At 43.2% G+C, this 16,927-nt stretch overlaps 2 protein-coding genes and 1 long non-coding RNA gene across 8 annotated transcripts; 2 read left to right on the top strand and 1 right to left on the bottom strand.

Annotated features, from left to right (window-relative positions):
• The first annotated feature begins 1,178 nt into the window (after window positions 1-1,178).
• Window positions 1,179-7,700, top strand: tatdn2 (TatD DNase domain containing 2). 3 transcript variants are annotated; one of them, XM_071376335.1, is made up of 7 exons: window positions 1,179-1,318; window positions 2,057-2,387; window positions 2,566-2,997; window positions 3,161-4,261; window positions 4,376-4,503; window positions 6,546-6,729; window positions 6,872-7,700. In XM_071376335.1, exons 2-7 carry the CDS (start codon window positions 2,067-2,069, stop codon window positions 7,010-7,012), a joined length of 2,307 nt encoding a protein of 768 aa, XP_071232436.1. In that variant the 5' UTR covers window positions 1,179-1,318; window positions 2,057-2,066; the 3' UTR covers window positions 7,013-7,700. The 3 variants fall into 3 exon arrangements, with proteins under 3 accessions (XP_071232436.1, XP_071232445.1, XP_071232453.1); XM_071376344.1 differs by lacking the exon at window positions 1,179-1,318 and adding an exon at window positions 1,326-1,421; XM_071376352.1 differs by lacking the exon at window positions 1,179-1,318 and adding an exon at window positions 1,582-1,877.
• A 1,335-nt stretch (window positions 7,701-9,035) lies between these two features.
• ghrl (ghrelin/obestatin prepropeptide) lies at window positions 9,036-13,594 on the bottom strand. 2 transcript variants are annotated; one of them, XM_071362107.1, is made up of 5 exons: window positions 13,570-13,594; window positions 13,245-13,390; window positions 13,010-13,105; window positions 10,709-10,820; window positions 9,036-9,184 (listed from the first exon to the last, which is right to left on the bottom strand). In XM_071362107.1, the coding sequence occupies exons 2-5, from the start codon at window positions 13,356-13,358 to the stop codon at window positions 9,180-9,182; spliced, it is 327 nt and encodes a 108-aa protein (XP_071218208.1). In that variant the 5' UTR covers window positions 13,359-13,390; window positions 13,570-13,594; the 3' UTR covers window positions 9,036-9,179. The 2 variants fall into 2 exon arrangements, with proteins under 2 accessions (XP_071218208.1, XP_071218198.1); XM_071362097.1 differs by having other exon boundaries at window positions 13,236-13,390.
• Window positions 13,595-14,449: 855 nt separating this feature from the next.
• On the top strand, window positions 14,450-15,444 carry LOC139559915 (uncharacterized). Of its 3 annotated transcripts, none has more exons than XR_011671848.1 (3): window positions 14,450-14,844; window positions 14,933-15,165; window positions 15,306-15,444. It is a non-coding gene; the product is annotated as an uncharacterized lncRNA (long non-coding RNA). The 3 variants fall into 3 exon arrangements; XR_011671847.1 differs by having other exon boundaries at window positions 15,309-15,444; XR_011671846.1 differs by having other exon boundaries at window positions 14,450-14,672; window positions 14,772-14,844; window positions 14,933-15,440.
• The last annotated feature ends 1,483 nt before the right edge of the window (window positions 15,445-16,927 follow it).

A 16,927-nucleotide genomic window follows, 5' to 3' on the forward strand; every position in this document is an offset into this window, starting at 1 on the left:
TAAAGTATTTTTTACTTAAGTACGTTACACCACTGCTGTGTTCATACATTTTATTTTTTCTGTCAGTACTTTTAAATACTATTACTGACCAAGTATGAATTATGCACTCTGATGGTTGAATGAAACAGTGTTTGTAAATGACAAATGATTAATAATATTAAAGGACTTCAAAGGTAGATTCTGTTATTGAGAGGTTTATTAAGTTTCCCCAGAAATCATATTCTGAAGCTGTCAATCACTATACATGACATTGCCAAGATTGTAAACTTCCAAGTACCATTTTTTCAGGTTTTATTCCCATTTATCAACCGTTATGAGAGAGTTGAATTATACATACTAATTGTAACCAACTTATCTTGTCAATCATAAAATCTTGGCAATAGCTAAGTATCTCACCTATGAACAATCTGATATGTTTATTCCATCAAGAGCATGTGGACATCTTGAGCTTGCCTTATCTGACCCGAATATTGGCTTATTTGTATTGGGTCTCTTGTAATTACATTGCAGTACACCACTACTGATGACTGATACAAAGTCAAAGGAGAGAGGATTGGGGGACAGTAGTAATTGCAGGAATAGAAAAACATATTTATTCTTATGCAACAGTCTAACTTAATCAGTTCTGAGAGGTTAAGAGGGTCAACATAGATAAGCCTGTTTGTATTGATAATTGTTTTCCTAGAATTCAGTCATATGAAACTAAAATGTAATGTTTGAGCTGTATGGTGGGTGGGGTCTCTAGATCTGTCCAATTAACCTTGACAATTAGATGGATGGATAGCTATACCTTTAATAATTGTTATACCTGGTACCAACCAGACTGACAACATAGTGGGCTAAGATATGATCATTTATTGACTCCTACGACCTACACTAGACTGTTACAACCATGACTAATTGAATCTGTGCAAAGAATATTCATGCATTTATTCATTCATCCGAGTAGTAACAACACTGCCATCAAGTGGAGTCTTGCAAAATGGCAGGGATTGAAAGATTTCATATGAACTCGCAAATTGACAGATCTAGAATCAGTTTACCTTTCCAGAAACAATTAGGAAACGACGCAAGATCTGACCTTAGATCGGTTTGTAGGGTCAATCATCCTCCCCCACATTGTGCCCTTGATTTTGGATGTGCCTTGAAGAATATTTGCTTGACATACATTTTTTCTCATCAGCAAAGACCCCAACCAATGAATCAATCACAAATGTCCCTTTGACGTCAAATCAGTCACGTGGATTTGCTCATCAGTGCGCACGTGGCTGTTTTACAGTTAGCTAGCTACTTTCTGTCATCAGAATTCTCATAGAAGGTAAAGTTGTTAAACTAGCTAGCTATATAGTCTCCGATCGAATTGCACTTCGAATACATGTTTTGTTAATATTTGATCAGTCTTATATCAGATGTTATATTAGGTAATGTACCCATTTTGATGATAACAAAGTGATGTGATCCAAGCTAACATATTAAGCTAGGTATCTAGGTAGGTAACATTAGCTAGCTAGCTAGCTAGGTTAGGTAGCAACTGAGTTAACGCATGGTAGCAGAATCCTGTAATTTACATGTCAGACCAAATTTTACTAGCCACAGTATCCAGACCAGAGATGTGGCTTTGACATGTGAGAAAGAAAATAAGGTTGATTTGTGAAGGTTAGTTAGCTACCTAGCTAACAAGCCTGTCTGTAGTCGGAAACTTCACATCTTAAAACAGAACGGAAACTTTGTTATCCATCTTTTTTTCTTCTGTGATTTCATTAGGGAGAAATTATGCCTCTGTGCTAACCCTCTTGGAAAGACAAATGGAGAACAAAGTTTCAGGTCTGTTTCTACAGAAAATAACATAATTCGGTTGAAAGAAACAGCTCTGCAGGGTAAAACTTAACTTTAACAAATTGTTGTCTATTGGTGTTTTTCAAATTGTGATGTGTCTGATACATTGGGAAGATACAAATCACTGAACTATATGCTTGTTCTGAAGACAATTTTAAGGTATTGTTTGACTTTAGTGACTAATAATGCAGACATCTCTTTTGCTTGTATTTTTGACTAGGGTTTCTGATATGGACAGCAACAACAGAGAGAAGGTGAAGTTTGACTGGCTACGGTCAACACTCGGCTCGCCTACAAAGTTCCACAAGAGCAATGGTGGCGCACCCAAGCCCACCCGCTGGAGTGTGTCGCCCAGTGAGGTTTTGAATGCCTCTGATCTGAACGTGTCGGCTGGCCTGGGAGAGCTGGAGGACATCTGCCTAGACACACCCAAGAGAAAGGTCACCTCGCCAGACGAACCCAGCGGGAGCAACCTCTTCACAGGGAAAATCAAGGGGCTCAGGAATCTCTCCAGAAAATGTCTGAAAGATTTCACTCCCTCCGAGTCCAAGGTAAATCATGACTGTGGACTCTGCTAAGCAATTCAATGCACGGACCATTGCTCTGTTCTCCCAAATGTCATCTTTCTTTGCCTCCTCTTCTAAATGAATTCAGATGGCCAGTGTTACATGTCATTTACTGGTGTTGCTTCCATTGGATATATCTATGTCCAATTTTTTTTTTCCTTAGGCGGTACTCAAGGACACAACATCCCAGTCAGAAAGCCGTGTCTCCTCACCTACACCGTCAGCCTGTGGCCTGAAGAGGAAAGACCGGACCCCACAGGAGGGGTCGAAGGCAATTTACCTGAAGGCTTTGACCGCCGCTATCAGGGGAGGAGGAGAGAAGCGGTCCCTGGCCAAAGCAACTGCCGAGAAAAGCCCTTCTTTCGCCAAGAAGTCCACAAAAAAGAACCAGTCTTTGGACACAGTCAATGACGACATGCCCAGTTTGGAACCAGACGACTGCACGGCTCTTGACTTGGACTGCTGCTCAGCCCAGTCAGAGAGCGAGTCAGAGGACATGGCTCCCCTCGAGGGCGGAGACTACTATTCCCGCCCAATGGTGTTTGAGGAAACAGGGACACAGGATGAGAACACTGGTCTCAAAAAAGACACAAGGGTGAGTCACAGGAAAGAAGGTTCCAAAGGTTGGTTAGCAGGGATTTACATGTGTAGTATGGATAATTGGTTGGGGGCGGTTCAATTAAGATAAATATTTTGTTCCTGAACCTATATTATTATTCAACAGAGATATCTCTCTATTCTCTCCTTTTCCATCTCAGAGTGTGGTGCTGAAAAGGGATGACTCCCCTGATTGGTCAGATGTTGAGGACCCTGTGGTGGTGGAGACCTTCTCCCAGGAGGAGTCTCCATCGCATTCCACTGCCAAGGTGGAGCCCAAGAGAGAGGTCAGCAGCAGTGACTCCTCCTTACCTGCTCTGGACTACATTCCTAACTCTCTACTTTACTTCACGAAGCCTCAAACATACCACCCAGACACCTGGAAACTCAACTTTCCTGCTGTGAATGCTCAGAGTGGTAGTATTACAGCACCCTCTCTCACCTCCCCCTCTACAAACAGACTGAATGGTGTTGTTCAGTCACCCAGTGAGAGCCCAGCTCAGCCCTTCCCTCAGTCATGGAGGACGGTGTTCATTTCCTCCAAGCAAATCCCCCCAGAGAAGCCAAACAGTGCACAGCCGCCTGCCCCCGGGACACCCAGGACTGGCATGGGGGGCATCGGTGCCCCGCACTCCCCCAGCAGTGTCTCCTCCTCCCCGGACCCCTTTGCTCTGTGGGAGCCTGCTATTCGCTCCAGCAACACTTCGCCTGCTACACACAAAATCCACCCCCTGTTCTCCAGCCCCTGTGAACAGACCTTCCGAAGGTACTCTGACGGAGGCCCCTCCTTTCCCTCTTCCTCCCCCTCCAGGTGCTATGACAACAGCACCAACACCAGGAGAATGTCAGTGGGGGTGGAGCCTATCTGGGCATGCGACCCCTCCCAGCGGAGGGCGAGCCAACATGGCTTCGTGGACACCCACTGCCACCTGGACATGCTGTGGGGCAAGCTGGGCTTCCGGGGCACCTTTGCCCGCTTCCGCAGCCTGCACCAGAGCAGCTTCCCGACTGATTTTCACGGCTGCATCGCTGACTTCTGCAACCCTCGGATCATGGTGCGGGAAGCGCTGTGGGAGGGCCTGCTGGCGGAGGAGCTGGTCTGGGGGGCGTTCGGGTGCCACCCCCACTTCGCCAAGGAGTACTCTGAGGTCCACGAGCGTAGCATTCTAATGGCCATGCGACACCCTAAAGCTATAGCCTTTGGCGAGATTGGCCTGGACTATTCCCACAAGAACTCCACCAACACATCCAGGCAGAAAGAGGTATGGTCAGAGCTTAATTTTCTCCCTCTCATTCAACTGATCCATTTGAAGTAGTTAATAAGCTGCTGCTTGGTGGAGGTAGTGATGGTGTTGAGTGTTTGGTGCCCCCTGTAGGTGTTTGAACGTCAGCTGAAACTGGCTGTGGCTATGAACAAGCCTCTGGTGATCCACTGCAGGGACGCAGACGATGACCTGCTGCTCATCATGAAGAAGTGTGTGCCCCAGGACTACAAAATCCACAGGTCAGTGTCTGCATGTGTGTGTGACTGTGATACTGTTCATGGGGAATTCCACAGTAACAGAATTACAATTTGACTGTTTTTTGTTTCACTTTTAAAATGTGTGCCGAACAAAAACCATTGATTTCAAAGTTTAACAATCCATACAACTCTATAGACGGGTTAGCATCAGGAAAACGATGCGCACGCTTCAATGGGGCAGAAGCCTGTGTAGTGATTCTGGATGGCCAGATGGCTATCAACAATGACAAGAAGCTGCCATGTGGGGAATTGTAGGTTTCTTGTTCTTGATACCATGTCTTGTTTTGACGGATGTCATGTCTATGCTAATATGGCAAAACAATTTGCTAGCTAGATGAGCAAGAACTAGCAATGTATTTGAGAAGTGCTCATTCCGCAAATGTATGTTTTCAATAAACATTGGAGACTAACTATAGTTTACATGTTGTCAACAGTCTAAGTCAACCTCGTCTGTTTTGCCCCATAGTTGCGTACACGTCGGTTTTGTTGCTAAACAACCAACCCGTCTATACACAAGGACTACTTTGAACAACTTCCACAGAAAAAATTACAAAAACAAGTTTAGTGGAAGAACTGTGCAGATGATAACTTTGCTCACAGAATTATGGTAAAATCTCCTTCAGTGTTTTTATGCGACCACCTTTTCCAAAAACTGAAATATCTGCTTTGTTTTTTAACTACAGTAAGTGAAATGGATTTACATCATAGGTCCCTGATCTGTACTACACAGAAATGCATATGAATGTCATTCTCCATGTTTCACAAGTTTGGATATTGCAGCACAGTAGAGTAAGAGTGCAGTACAATATAGCACAGTAGAGTGGATTACAGTATAATTTAGTACATTACAATATACTGTACTCTACTTTTCTTTACTGTATTGTACTAATGTATTGGACTGTGCTCTCACTGTACTATGCTGTCCAAACTTGTGAAACATATCTATGATAGGTTCAGATATGGTCCGGTCCATCTGTGGACGTTAACATTAACGTCAGGGTGGACTGACCAAATTTCAACTACTTTTCGACGTCAATGGACGACCGGTGTCGGTCAGTGCTCAGTGGGTGAGGACGCTGGTAACAGTAAATGGAAAAAGAGGGGGCTCATGGGTAGGTGTCGGTAAGAGCTGAGGGTAGGTGACATTAACTGGAGAGGAAGTGGTTGTCAAGACAGACTGTTTTAACACTTGGTTTAACACAAAGCAGCCACAAACCAAACCGTTTTGAGCTGAACACAACAGTATGCCAGTGGAAGGGAAAACAGTAGCAGGTGACACAACTTGTGGTTTGTGGCTGCTACGATTTCCCATTGTAGCCAATTCAGTATCTGTAATTCCATTACTGTTTTGGTAATTCTGTTACTAATTTTGTAACAGAATGACGAGTTTTAATCACGTAATAATTCATAAGAGAATTTGATATCAGTAAATCACTAACTAATTGGTAGGTCTACCATTACTTGTTATAAGTCTGTGAACTTTCATTATCTTCCCTCATGAGGGAGAGAAATAAAATATCTTAAAGGGATTCTCCATTACTTTTGTATTCTTTTTAGCGAGTAGTTCTGAAAGTAGCACCCACGAGCCAAAAGTGGTCCCTGAAAAAAATCATATGTGAACCATGTCATTGCTCTCTTTCTTGCTCTACTGTGTGTGATTCTTGCTAGCTGTCACTCAAATGGCGAGGGGCTGAATCTCATTGGCTGGAACTCAAATTGCTAGGGGCTGGTCCACATGGGGGGAAATGTAGGGGAAGTGGTGCAACACAGCTTCCAGAAAAGTCACTTTCAAACTAAGGATTTCGTGGCTAATTGAGGTAAGTCAGTAATACTGCTCATAGATTATGCATGTATGGAACTACACATTGTAACATCCAGCCTAAAGTGGGAGGTAAAAAAAATATATACTTACTAGTCGCCAAAGTACTGGAGCATGTCTTAAAACATATTTTTTTTTGTAACAATTACAAGGCACAAGGAATGTTTCTTAAACTTAGACTTACATTTGCCTTTCTTTTCCACAGACACTGTTTCACCAACAGTTACCCGGTGATCGAGCCCTTCCTGAAGGAGTTTCCCAACCTGTGTGTGGGCTTCACGGCTCTCATCACCTACCCTAGTGCATACGAGGCACGTGACGCGATCCGCAAGATCCCCCTCGACCGCATCCTCCTGGAGACAGACGCACCCTATTTCCTGCCCCGACAGGTACACACAAACACCACACGACAACACACATTTGGGAGGGTGGTTCGACGGGCACCGATTCACAAGCTAGGCGTATACAGGTGAAAGTTTAAGGTTGACAGTGCATGTATGTAAATCATTTTTGTTCTCTGTGTACCGGTAGGTTAGTAAAGATGTCTGTAGGTTTGCCCACCCAGGCATGGGTATTCACACCCTGCGTGAGATCAGCCTTCTGAAGGGAGAAAGCATCACCACGGTGCTCACCACGATCCGACGCAACACCACCCAGCTCTACGGCATATGACCACGACGACAGGGAAGGTCACCACGGAGGCCATGACTACCACCCTTGTAGGCATGGAAAGTACAAGGTGTAGCTGTCGTAGTGACCTGACACACACTCGGTCTCCTCAAACATAGGCAGCCTCATGGAGGAGAGAATTGTGTTATCGAAGGTTCACATTAAATAATAATCGTAAAACAATATATAGAATAAATCAACTATGTTTTCCAAACTGGTTTTGTTTGCTGCCTTTGGCATTTAACGTCTTGGTAGTTAACACATTGCAGAAAAATGTATAAAAGGTAAGAGGAAAAAAGGATGTAGTTGTGAAGCTTTGTTTTAGCTGGCCCCAAGCCCTTGCATAGTTTTAGGAGTTAAGTGAAATGCTCAGTTTGAGCTTCACTCTGTTCTAAAAGATCCCAATGGTTTCAGCAACTATGATCTCACCCTGAACATAAGGCTCCATATGCATCGACTGGAATCCAAATCCTATTTTATTTTTACATATTTTTTTATTAGATTTGACGGAAGCTTTAATTCGTTTAATTTTGGTGTTTGTATTTCTTTTCCTCCTGTCTGCATGTGTTGTTTTGCTGACTTGTGAAATGATTTGGTTTTGATTTAGTCGATGTAGAAGCCTTCCCTTCCTGGTTCCTTCCTCACTATCAAAGGCTGTTATTTACTCAATTAAAAGCTTATTTTTACTTTCTCCTGATTTGTATGTGAATTGATACATGAGCACTTTGGTCCTTTGAATACAGCTCTTTCTCCAGCGCCCCTCATTAAACTCCTCTCCTATCAAGAACATGGAGTCTGCTGCATTAGGCCAATTTACTCTCAACAGGTAAATACCCCTGAGGGTGCTGGTGTACTCAGTGGTTGGTAATGGTATAACAAGCCTGTTATGTGCAAAGGCATTTTTTTAAAGGTTAATACTTTACTCTTGAAGTTATACCTTAGTTCCACTGGTGTCAATTCAGTCAGTTTTTATGTGTAGTTTGATGGGAAGGAATTGTGTATGCTTCAAGTCTGATACACTAAGGAAAGATGTTAAGTGTGTAAAGGGTTTGCAGGGGGTTGTATAGACTAGAGGGAAACTGAGTAGAATGTCCATATAGGGCATTGTCTTATACAGATTTCTGTAGTGTTTTGTATGGGGGAACCAGGCTGAACATCTCCGGCGTTAGGGAGAAATAAGGTTGATTTTATTTCCAGATTTAATAGAGACGTGAAATGGTTGAGTGGCCTGTCCATTAGCCACTTCCTGTGAGCAGTCAGAGATGGGTTAAGAAAGAGAGTTTAGCTTCAGCATTTCCATTTGAGAATGATTGACAGGAGTACCCAGTGACACATCCAGAGAGACACTATCATCACACCAGATCAAGGTGGAAAAGCGGCTAGGACAATGGGTTCAATGTGTGAATGGTACCGAAGTGCCTCTACTGAACTCAGAGAAACACATGATTTTGAGTTATTCATGGACACACGTCTCCCATGTAACAGTTTTTTGTGTTCTACTTGAGCCTGTTTGTATATAGGTCCGGATATGCGAGTACACTCTTGTAGGAAGGGCAGCCTGGAGGTAGAGACGAGGCATTCTAATACAACCTAATAAAACACACGTGGCCCACAGCCCACTGCCAGAGGTGCCCTAGTTCCCCAGGTCTGAGTAGCAGCCTCTTCAGCTGAACTGAAACAGATATTAAACAAGACACAAAGAGAGGAGGGTTCTTTCCTTCAATGAATACATGGTCATAATTTAGCATATTTCACAGGGTTATGTCAAGCGTCCTATTCACTGCACTGTGACTGTAATCTGACCAGAACAAATGAGTTATACTTGCAGGAAACAGCTGAGGGGATTTATAAGAATAATTATTTCTGGCAGATTTAGTGAGATCGATGGGCTGTTTCATATTCTCCTGGCGCTCAAATTCAGATTTTTTGCCATTATGAGCCGCAATCTAAGACAGTCTTTTTACTAGAGAACTCTTTGAAGATAAGGATGAGAGATCTGTTCAAAGACCCAAAATGACCCAGGGAGTAATGAAGCAGTGTTATTTTATTCATCTTTTACAATTCAAATGATGTTCACACAGTAAATCAGGTATAAGACAAATCGAGAAAAGAAAGTTGGAGAACAGGAAATGGGAGGTTCTTTGTATTCCGTGTCTATACCAAGTTGTGATCATTCTGAAACACAGAAACATGATTTTAAACAATGCTGCTCTGGAACATTTAATGCACTCTGCTGTCTGTCTGATGGTTTAGATTTGACAGATGACTGTTCTTTGGCTCCAAATATGGTTAATTCCAAATATGTGCTAATGAATTGTTATAGCTACCATCATGAACAGGCAGTGTATCCAGTGGCAACCTGTCATTCAGGGCAGGTGGGGCTTTGAGCAAAAAAATGAATATACACTACTGTTCAAGCAAAAAATTTGTCCATTAAAATAACATCAAATTTATCAGAAATACAGTGTAGACAGTTAATTTTGTAAATGACTTGTAGCTGGAAAAGGCAGATTTTTTAAAATGGATATCTACATAGGCGTACATTATCAGCAACCATCTGTGTTCTAATGGCACGTTGCATTAGCTAATCCAAGTTTATCATTTTAAAAGGCTAATTGATCATTAGAAAATCCTTTTGCAATTGTTAGCACAGCTGAAAACTGTTGTTCTGATTAAAGAAGCAATAAAACTGGCCTTCTTTAGACTAGTTGTGTATCTGGAGCATCAGCATTTGTGGGTTCGATTACAGGCTCAAAATGTCCAGAAACAAAGAACTTTCTTCTGAAACTCGTCAGTCTATTCCATGTGAGAAATTTCAATGAAACTGAAGATCTCGGTCAATGCTGTATACTACTCCCTTCACAGAACAGCGCAAACTGACTTTAACCACAAAAGAAAGAGGTGTGGGAGGCCCCGGTGCACAACTGAGCAAGAGGACGAGTACATTACAGTGTCTAGTTTGAGAAACAGATGCCTCACAAGTCCTCAACTGGCAGCTTCATTAAATAATACCCGCAAAACACCAGTCTCAACATCAACAGTGAAGAGGCAACTCTGGGATGCTGGCCTTCTAGGCAGAGTTGCAAAGAAAAAGCCATATCTCAGACTGGCTGATAAAAATAAAAGATTAAGATGTGTAAAAGAACACAGCCACTGGACAATTGTTCTGAATTCTGTTGCTGTACATTTAAAAAATACTGAACAGATAGTTATATTGACTACGTCTGTCTTAGCTCGCTCATTAATGTCTTAATCGAAATTACGGATTACCTCTGATCCATTCTCTTGTATTATAGTATGTACATCTCAATTGTCAGTAGAAACCACATTTGTTTAAGCAAGTCAGCCATATCAGCTGTTTTTTTAAAAATATGTAGCAAATGAGGCTGAATGAACTGTTTTGCTGACAGACAAGGCTCAGCTGATAACCAGGTGTAGCAGTGGTAAGGTGTTGGGACTGCTGTTGGGACTCTGCTATTGGGACAGCTTTATGTAGGCCCTAACAGTTTGTGGACACCGTTTGTCACCGTTATAGTGCAATTAATGTCTTGTTTAGTGTTGTGTGTAGTGGCTTTGCTGGTATGCATTAAATAAAAAGTTGAGTTTGCCCCACCAAGATTTACAGGCTAAAATCGCCACTGTCTCTATCCAACTAGAGTAGTAGTGCTGTATGTAAGTTCAAATGTCATCGCAGGGCACCTGCAGTGGCAGTGTCTCCCAGGATATCCTGCAGTATCTTCTGCAGCACGGCACCATACTCCTGGAACTCCTCCTCACTCATGGTGATGCCCATCTCAAAAGGAGCCTTGATCTGAGAACAGGCAGAGCTGATCAGTATCCAAATTAAACCTAGCCCTTAACATCCCTTGGCATGTTTGGTGGTTTTGAAAGCAACAGATAGGGATAAGCAATATGTTAATAACGCCATTTTAGACCCTTTTTTAAATTTCACCTTTATTTAACCAGGTAGACTAGTTGAGAACAAGTTCTCATTTACAACTGCGACCTGGCCAAGATAAAGCAAAGCAGTGCGACACGAACAACAACACAGAGTTACACATGGAATAAACAAGCGTACAGTCAATAACACAATTGATCAAAAAGAAAGTCTACATACAGTGTGTGCAAATGGCGTGAGGAGGTAAGGCAATAAATAGGCCATTGTAGCAAGTAATTACAATTCAGCAAATTAAACAGTTTGCTGAGTAGAGTATTGGAGGCTATTTTGTAAATGACATTGCCGAAGTCGAGGATCGGTAGGATAGTCAGTTTTACTAGGGTATGTTTGGCGGCGTGAGTGAAGGAGGCTTTGTTGCGGAATAGAAAGCTGATTCTAGATTTAATTTTGGATTGGATATGTTTAATATGAGTCTGGAAGGAGAGTTTACAGTCTAGCCAGACACCTAGGTATTTGTAGTTGTCCACATATTCTAAGTCAGAACCGTCCAGAGTAGTGATGCTAGTCGGGCGGGCGGGTGCGGGCAGCGATCGGTTGAAAGGCATGCATTTAGTTTTACTAGCGTTTAAGAGCAGTTGGAGGCCACGGAAGGAGTGTTGTATGGCATTGAAGCTCGTTTGAAGGTTTGTTAACACAGTGTCCAAAGAAGGGCCAGATGTATGCAGAATGGTGTACTCTGCGTAGAGGTGGATCAGGGAGTCACCCACAGCAAGAGCGACGTCGTTGATATATACAGAGAAAAGAGTCGGCCCGAGAATTGAAGCATGTGGTACCCCCATAGAGATTGCCAGAGGTCAGGACAACAGGCACTCCGATTTGACACACTGAACTCTGTCTGAGAAGTAGTTGGTGAACCAGGCGACGCAGTTATTTGAGAAACCAAGGCTGTTGAGTCTGCCGATAAGAATACGGTGATTGACAGAGTTGAAAGCCTTGGCCAGGTCGATGAAGACGGCTGCACAGTACAATCTTTTAGCGATGGCGGTTATGATTTCGTTTAGTACCTTGAGCGTGGGGGGCGGAGCTGTTGGCCGGGATCGGGGTAGCCAGGAGGAAAGCATGGCCAGCCGTAGAGAAAATGCTTATTGAAATTCTCGATTATCGTGGATTTATTGGTGGTGACAGTGTTACCTAGCACAGTGTTACCTAGTCTCAGTGCAGTGGGCAGCTGGAAGGAGGTGCTCTTGTTCTCCATGGACTTTACAGTGTCCCAAAACTTTTTGGAGTTAGAGCTACAGGATGCACATTTCTGTTTGAAAAAGCTAGCCTTTGCTTTCCTGACGGACTGCGTGTATTGGTTCCTGACTTCCCTATCGCGGGGACAATTCGATGCTATTGCAGTCCGCCACAGGATGTTTTTGTGCTGGTCGAGGGCAGTCAGGTCTGGAGTAAACCAGGGGCTATATCTGTTCCTAGTTCTACATTTTTTGAAAGGGGCTTGCTTATTTAAGATGGTGAGGAAATTACTTTTAAAGAACGACCAGGCATCCTCGACTGACGGGACGAGGTCGATTAGAAAGGCCTGCTCGCAGAAGTGTTTTAGGGAGCGTTTGACAGTGATGAGGGGTGGTCTTTGACCGCTGTCCCATAGCGGATGCAGGCAATGAGGCAGTGATCGCTGAGATCCTGATTGAAAACAGCATAGGTGTATTTGGAGGGCAATTTAGTCAGGATATTATCTATGAGGGTGCCCATGTTTACGGATTTTGGGTTGCACCTGGTGGGTTCCTTGATAATTTGTGTGAGATTGAGGGCGTCTAGTTTAGATTGTAGGACTGCCGGGGTGTTAAGCATATCCCAGTTTAGGTCAACTAACACAACAAACTCTGAAGATAGATGAGGGGCAATCAATTCACATATGGTGTCCAGGGCACAGCTGGGAGCTAAGGGGGGTCTATAACAAGCGGAAACAGTGAGAGACTTAGGCTGGGTGGATGGTAGGGGCATTGGGTTGATTTGGATTCAGCAGCAGTGTTGGATTTGTAGAGCTATTTGTAAGAGGTATATCCATGTGCATCAGCAACCTTCTTTGTGTCACTTACCGTATTGTGTTTGTCTTCCTGGTGAAGGGGACCCTCAAACAGCTCAGCAAAGCTCTCAATGTCTCGCCGACCAACTCGAGGGGGCTTCCCTTTACCCTGCAGGGCCAGGCCACGACAGTGAGTCACACACTACCTTATTCACACATTTACTATAACATTACTCACACACATTTTACACACAATTCATAAACCTTACTCACAAACACACACGTCTGCTACACCTTACCTGTCTTACCTGTGGTTTCTGGGAGGGGCTGAGGAAGCTGGAGCCTGCACTGACTGACTTGGCCCACAGAGCCAGAGTACACAGCATCAGTATCATGAGACCGGTGTTTCTCTTCAGTAGCATAATGGATGGCTGTTTGCGCTTCGTAGAGAGAACTCACCAAATACAAAGTAACAACATTTTAAAGCACTGTATATTGTGATGCTTTTACCGAAAGCATTCCTATGGCACAATGTGACATATTTTTTACTTGTGTATAAATTAATAGAGATACCCAACCTAAATATAATCTCCTCTGATATCTTATTTATTGAAAACGAATTGTTATACTCACCAGATATACCTTGGACATTGATATGGTTGGACTAGGGCCTCTTTTCACCTTATATACCTATTCTGATGTTTACCTCTGAGACATTTGGAATCCAAACACATATTTGCTTCTATGTTTGCACATTAAAGCAAATACAGTCATGGTTGATGGAACTGGGAATAGATGGATTGTTCAAATGTTTGAATAGATAAAAGAACAAGAATAGCACAGTTGCAACCTGATAACAGAAATGTTCTTGCTGATTATCACCTTTAATCATACTATTATGATGACACCACACTGTCATGTGGGCTTTAGACCCTTTTAGAATGTGTACCCATACCTGAGCAACTGTTTGCTGGTCCATCAACAGAAACATTCTGCATTTCCTGAGTCTACAATAGACATATTCACTGTCCTATGTACTGAAATATGCCAAGAACACATTATCTCAACTTTCAGTTTTTCCGTTCTTTGTCAGCTGTTAATGGGCAGAATGTTGTGCATCATTATAAGCATCGAAATTGTATATTTCTGGTTATGATATATGTATATATATTTTATCTTTAACTCTGCATTGTTGGAAAATAACCATTAAGTAAGCATTTCACTGTTAGTCTACACCTGTTGTTTACGAAGCATGTGACAAATAAAATTTGATTTGATACCTGAGACATAGTAAAATAACAATCTCTGTCTATACTTGGTCTGATATACATATACATATATTACATAACTGCATGTTCAAGAGCCTAAATCCATTATAACCAGAAACGAATTATGTCAACATTGAAAGCATCAATATTTTTTTTAGACTGCCAGTTGCTTACTCCACACCGCTAGGTGGCAGTCCTGAATCTACTTAGCTAGCTACCCTTAAATTATCACGTGACCCAAACAACATGGCTGCTTCCGAGTTGTAGATTGGTTGCCTTCCACTAGCTAGCTGACTTTGAGCTGCTATATCGAAATCTAACAACCATGGATAAAAAGAAAAAGCAATATGCAGTGACTGCTTCATCGTTGACTTGTTTACAATAATTAATATTGTCACATTTTCTGTCAGCAGTGTGAACCATAGCTAGCTGATTAGATAACGCTTGTAAAAAAAAGAGTAAGTATAAGTAAGTATCTAGCCAGCACGCTAACACATAGCAAGCTAGGATACTGTACTGTACTCTTTTTTTTCTGCATCTGATTGATCTCAAAGCTGAACTCTACAGGAAACAAGAGCAATTCAAACATGAACAATTGGGGCAAGATGCTGGGACTAGTGCCGAATCCCCCAAAAGCAAGGTATGTATTGAACTTTGTACCGTACAGATACACGTAAATCAACCTACTTCGCCTCCATAACGTTCATTGGGTTCTTGTCCCTGTGTAGAAACCTAATGTATGGATCAAACAGAATGAGGGGGTTTCAGCTCCGGCACAGAAAGTTGTGGAACAGGTGGCAGAGGAAGAGAACAAGGCAAAGTGAGTACAAACACATTTACTACACCATCGGTGCCTTCTATTAGAGCTCATTGCTGTTTGCCATGTCTCTCTTTGTCCACAGATGCAAACTAGAGGAGAAAGTTAAACTGTATGAGCAGATGACCAAAGGAGACTTTCCTGGTATAGTTTTGTAATTCGTTACACTGGTCATTACATGCTGTCATATTCTGTATGTAAGTTTGACATGTGAAGGCCCTGCATATGCCATTTGTATTTCTCGCATTGGAATTACAGTCCTCTTTTCCATTGTGTCAAATGAGGAGACAGAGGGACTTTTCCTGGTGGATTTCACCCAGAAGATTATTGACAAGAGAGAGAATCATGCCCAATGAGAGAGCGAGAGAGGATAGAGAGAGCTCCTCCCCCAACCCACCCCCTGAGAACACAGGCAAGGAATGGTAATGTCTGCACAGCACATGAAGCCCCAAACTACTGTATATTTCATCTATAGCAGAGGCAGAGTATTGGACTGTAGATGTCATTGAGTGGTCGAGGGTTAGGAATTGAAGAAGCCGTTGTCTGATTCCTCCTTAGGGTGGACGATCTTGGAGATGCATGAAGAAAGACCTACCAGGGTTCAAGAAAATGGACCTAGACTTTCAGGGAAAAGGGTATATTTTACTCTGATCAAACATGGAAGTGAATGTAAGTTTGTTCATAGAAGAAGATGTTAATGACAATACTGTTCTGAGCTTCGTTTTTTAATGTTTGTACACAGTCGTGACCTGGCTGAGAAGGACCGACTGTCAGAGGACATGCGTGGAGAGCTGCAGAGGTAAGCCTGGGAGAGGGAGGAGGCCATGAACGGGCCTGTGGGACGAATCCACTACGAGGACATCAGGGAGCAACGTTGGCATGGCACTGGTTTCATAGATACAGTAATCAAACTGAATTTACTGTACTTTTTTAACCAAACCCTGAGAGGTGTGTTCTCTGTGGATTGACTTGTCTCTTCTCTGATCTCTCGCCTCTTCCTCCATCTCTCACACTGCTACTTTTCCTCCCTGTTCTCTCTCTGTCTGTCCATGTCAGAGGCCCGTGAGCTGGGTGTGGGCTACTTTACATTTTCTCAGGACCAGGAGCAGCGCAGGAAACAGAGACTCTGGACATGCTCAGACACCAGGTGAGTTACTCTCAGCCTCCGCAACCCCTGAGATTAGGACCTTCTTATATTACTTATCAGTTCAATCAGCAGATTGTTGATGTTAATTCAATTTTTTATTTTGATTAATTATCTCTCCTTTTCTCTCCCTCTCTTTCTCTCAGACGACAGACCAGCGCAGTAAGAGGGAGCAGTTGAAGGAGAAGAGGAAGGCTCTGCTGAACGCTCAGTTGGCCAAGGTGAGGCAAAGGAAGATGAAGACTAAGCTGGACGGAACACAGGACAACCAGGGAGCTGGACACAACCACGATTAGAGGAACCTCCCACAATAATACAGCATTGGGGACAATGATACCTGGGGACAAGTACACTCTTCCCTCTGTGTACTTCAGCGACGATAAGAGACAGCGCTATGGGAAATGGGCCAAACGGGAGCAGGACAAACCCAAAATGGCCTTCAAGTGGTCAGAGGGGCAGGGTGGAGGGCATAAGGAGCCACCCCAGGCCAAGCCCAAAAGTAGTTATTTACCCCAGCCACAGTCAAGTACCCCTGTACCCTCTCAACCCACAATGCTATTCATTGACTACAGCTCAGCGTTCAACACCATAGTACCCTCAAAACTCATCACTAAGCTAAGGATCCTGGGACTAAATACCTCCCTCTGCAACTGGATTCTGGACTTCCTGACGGGCCGCCCCCAGGTGGTGAGTGCAGGTAGCAACACATCTGCCACGCTGATCCTCAACACTGTAGCTCCACAGGGGTGCGTTCTCTGTCCC

This window comes from Salvelinus alpinus, chromosome 2, assembly GCF_045679555.1.
Source record: "Salvelinus alpinus chromosome 2, SLU_Salpinus.1, whole genome shotgun sequence".
In the NCBI taxonomy this organism is placed as follows: domain Eukaryota; kingdom Metazoa; phylum Chordata; class Actinopteri; order Salmoniformes; family Salmonidae; genus Salvelinus; species Salvelinus alpinus.

What these genes read in the sequence shown, in the direction of transcription:
- tatdn2 (XM_071376335.1), top strand. Translation starts at nt 2,067, where the DNA reads ATGGACAGCAACAACAGAGAGAAGGTGAAGTTTGACTGGCTACGGTCA. An exon ending in ACACATCCAGGCAGAAAGAG is followed by an intron (nt 4,262 to 4,375) that starts GTATGGTCAGAG and finishes TGCCCCCTGTAG; the next exon opens with GTGTTTGAACGTCAGCTGAA. An exon ending in CAGGACTACAAAATCCACAG is followed by an intron (nt 4,504 to 6,545) that starts GTCAGTGTCTGC and finishes TCTTTTCCACAG; the next exon opens with ACACTGTTTCACCAACAGTT.
- ghrl (XM_071362097.1), bottom strand. Translation starts at nt 13,358, where the DNA reads ATGCTACTGAAGAGAAACACCGGTCTCATGATACTGATGCTGTGTACT. An exon ending in AGAAACCACAGGTAAGACAG is followed by an intron (nt 13,106 to 13,235) that starts GTAAGGTGTAGC and finishes CTGGCCCTGCAG; the next exon opens with GGTAAAGGGAAGCCCCCTCG. An exon ending in AGGAAGACAAACACAATACG is followed by an intron (nt 10,821 to 13,009) that starts GTAAGTGACACA and finishes GCCTGTTCTCAG; the next exon opens with ATCAAGGCTCCTTTTGAGAT.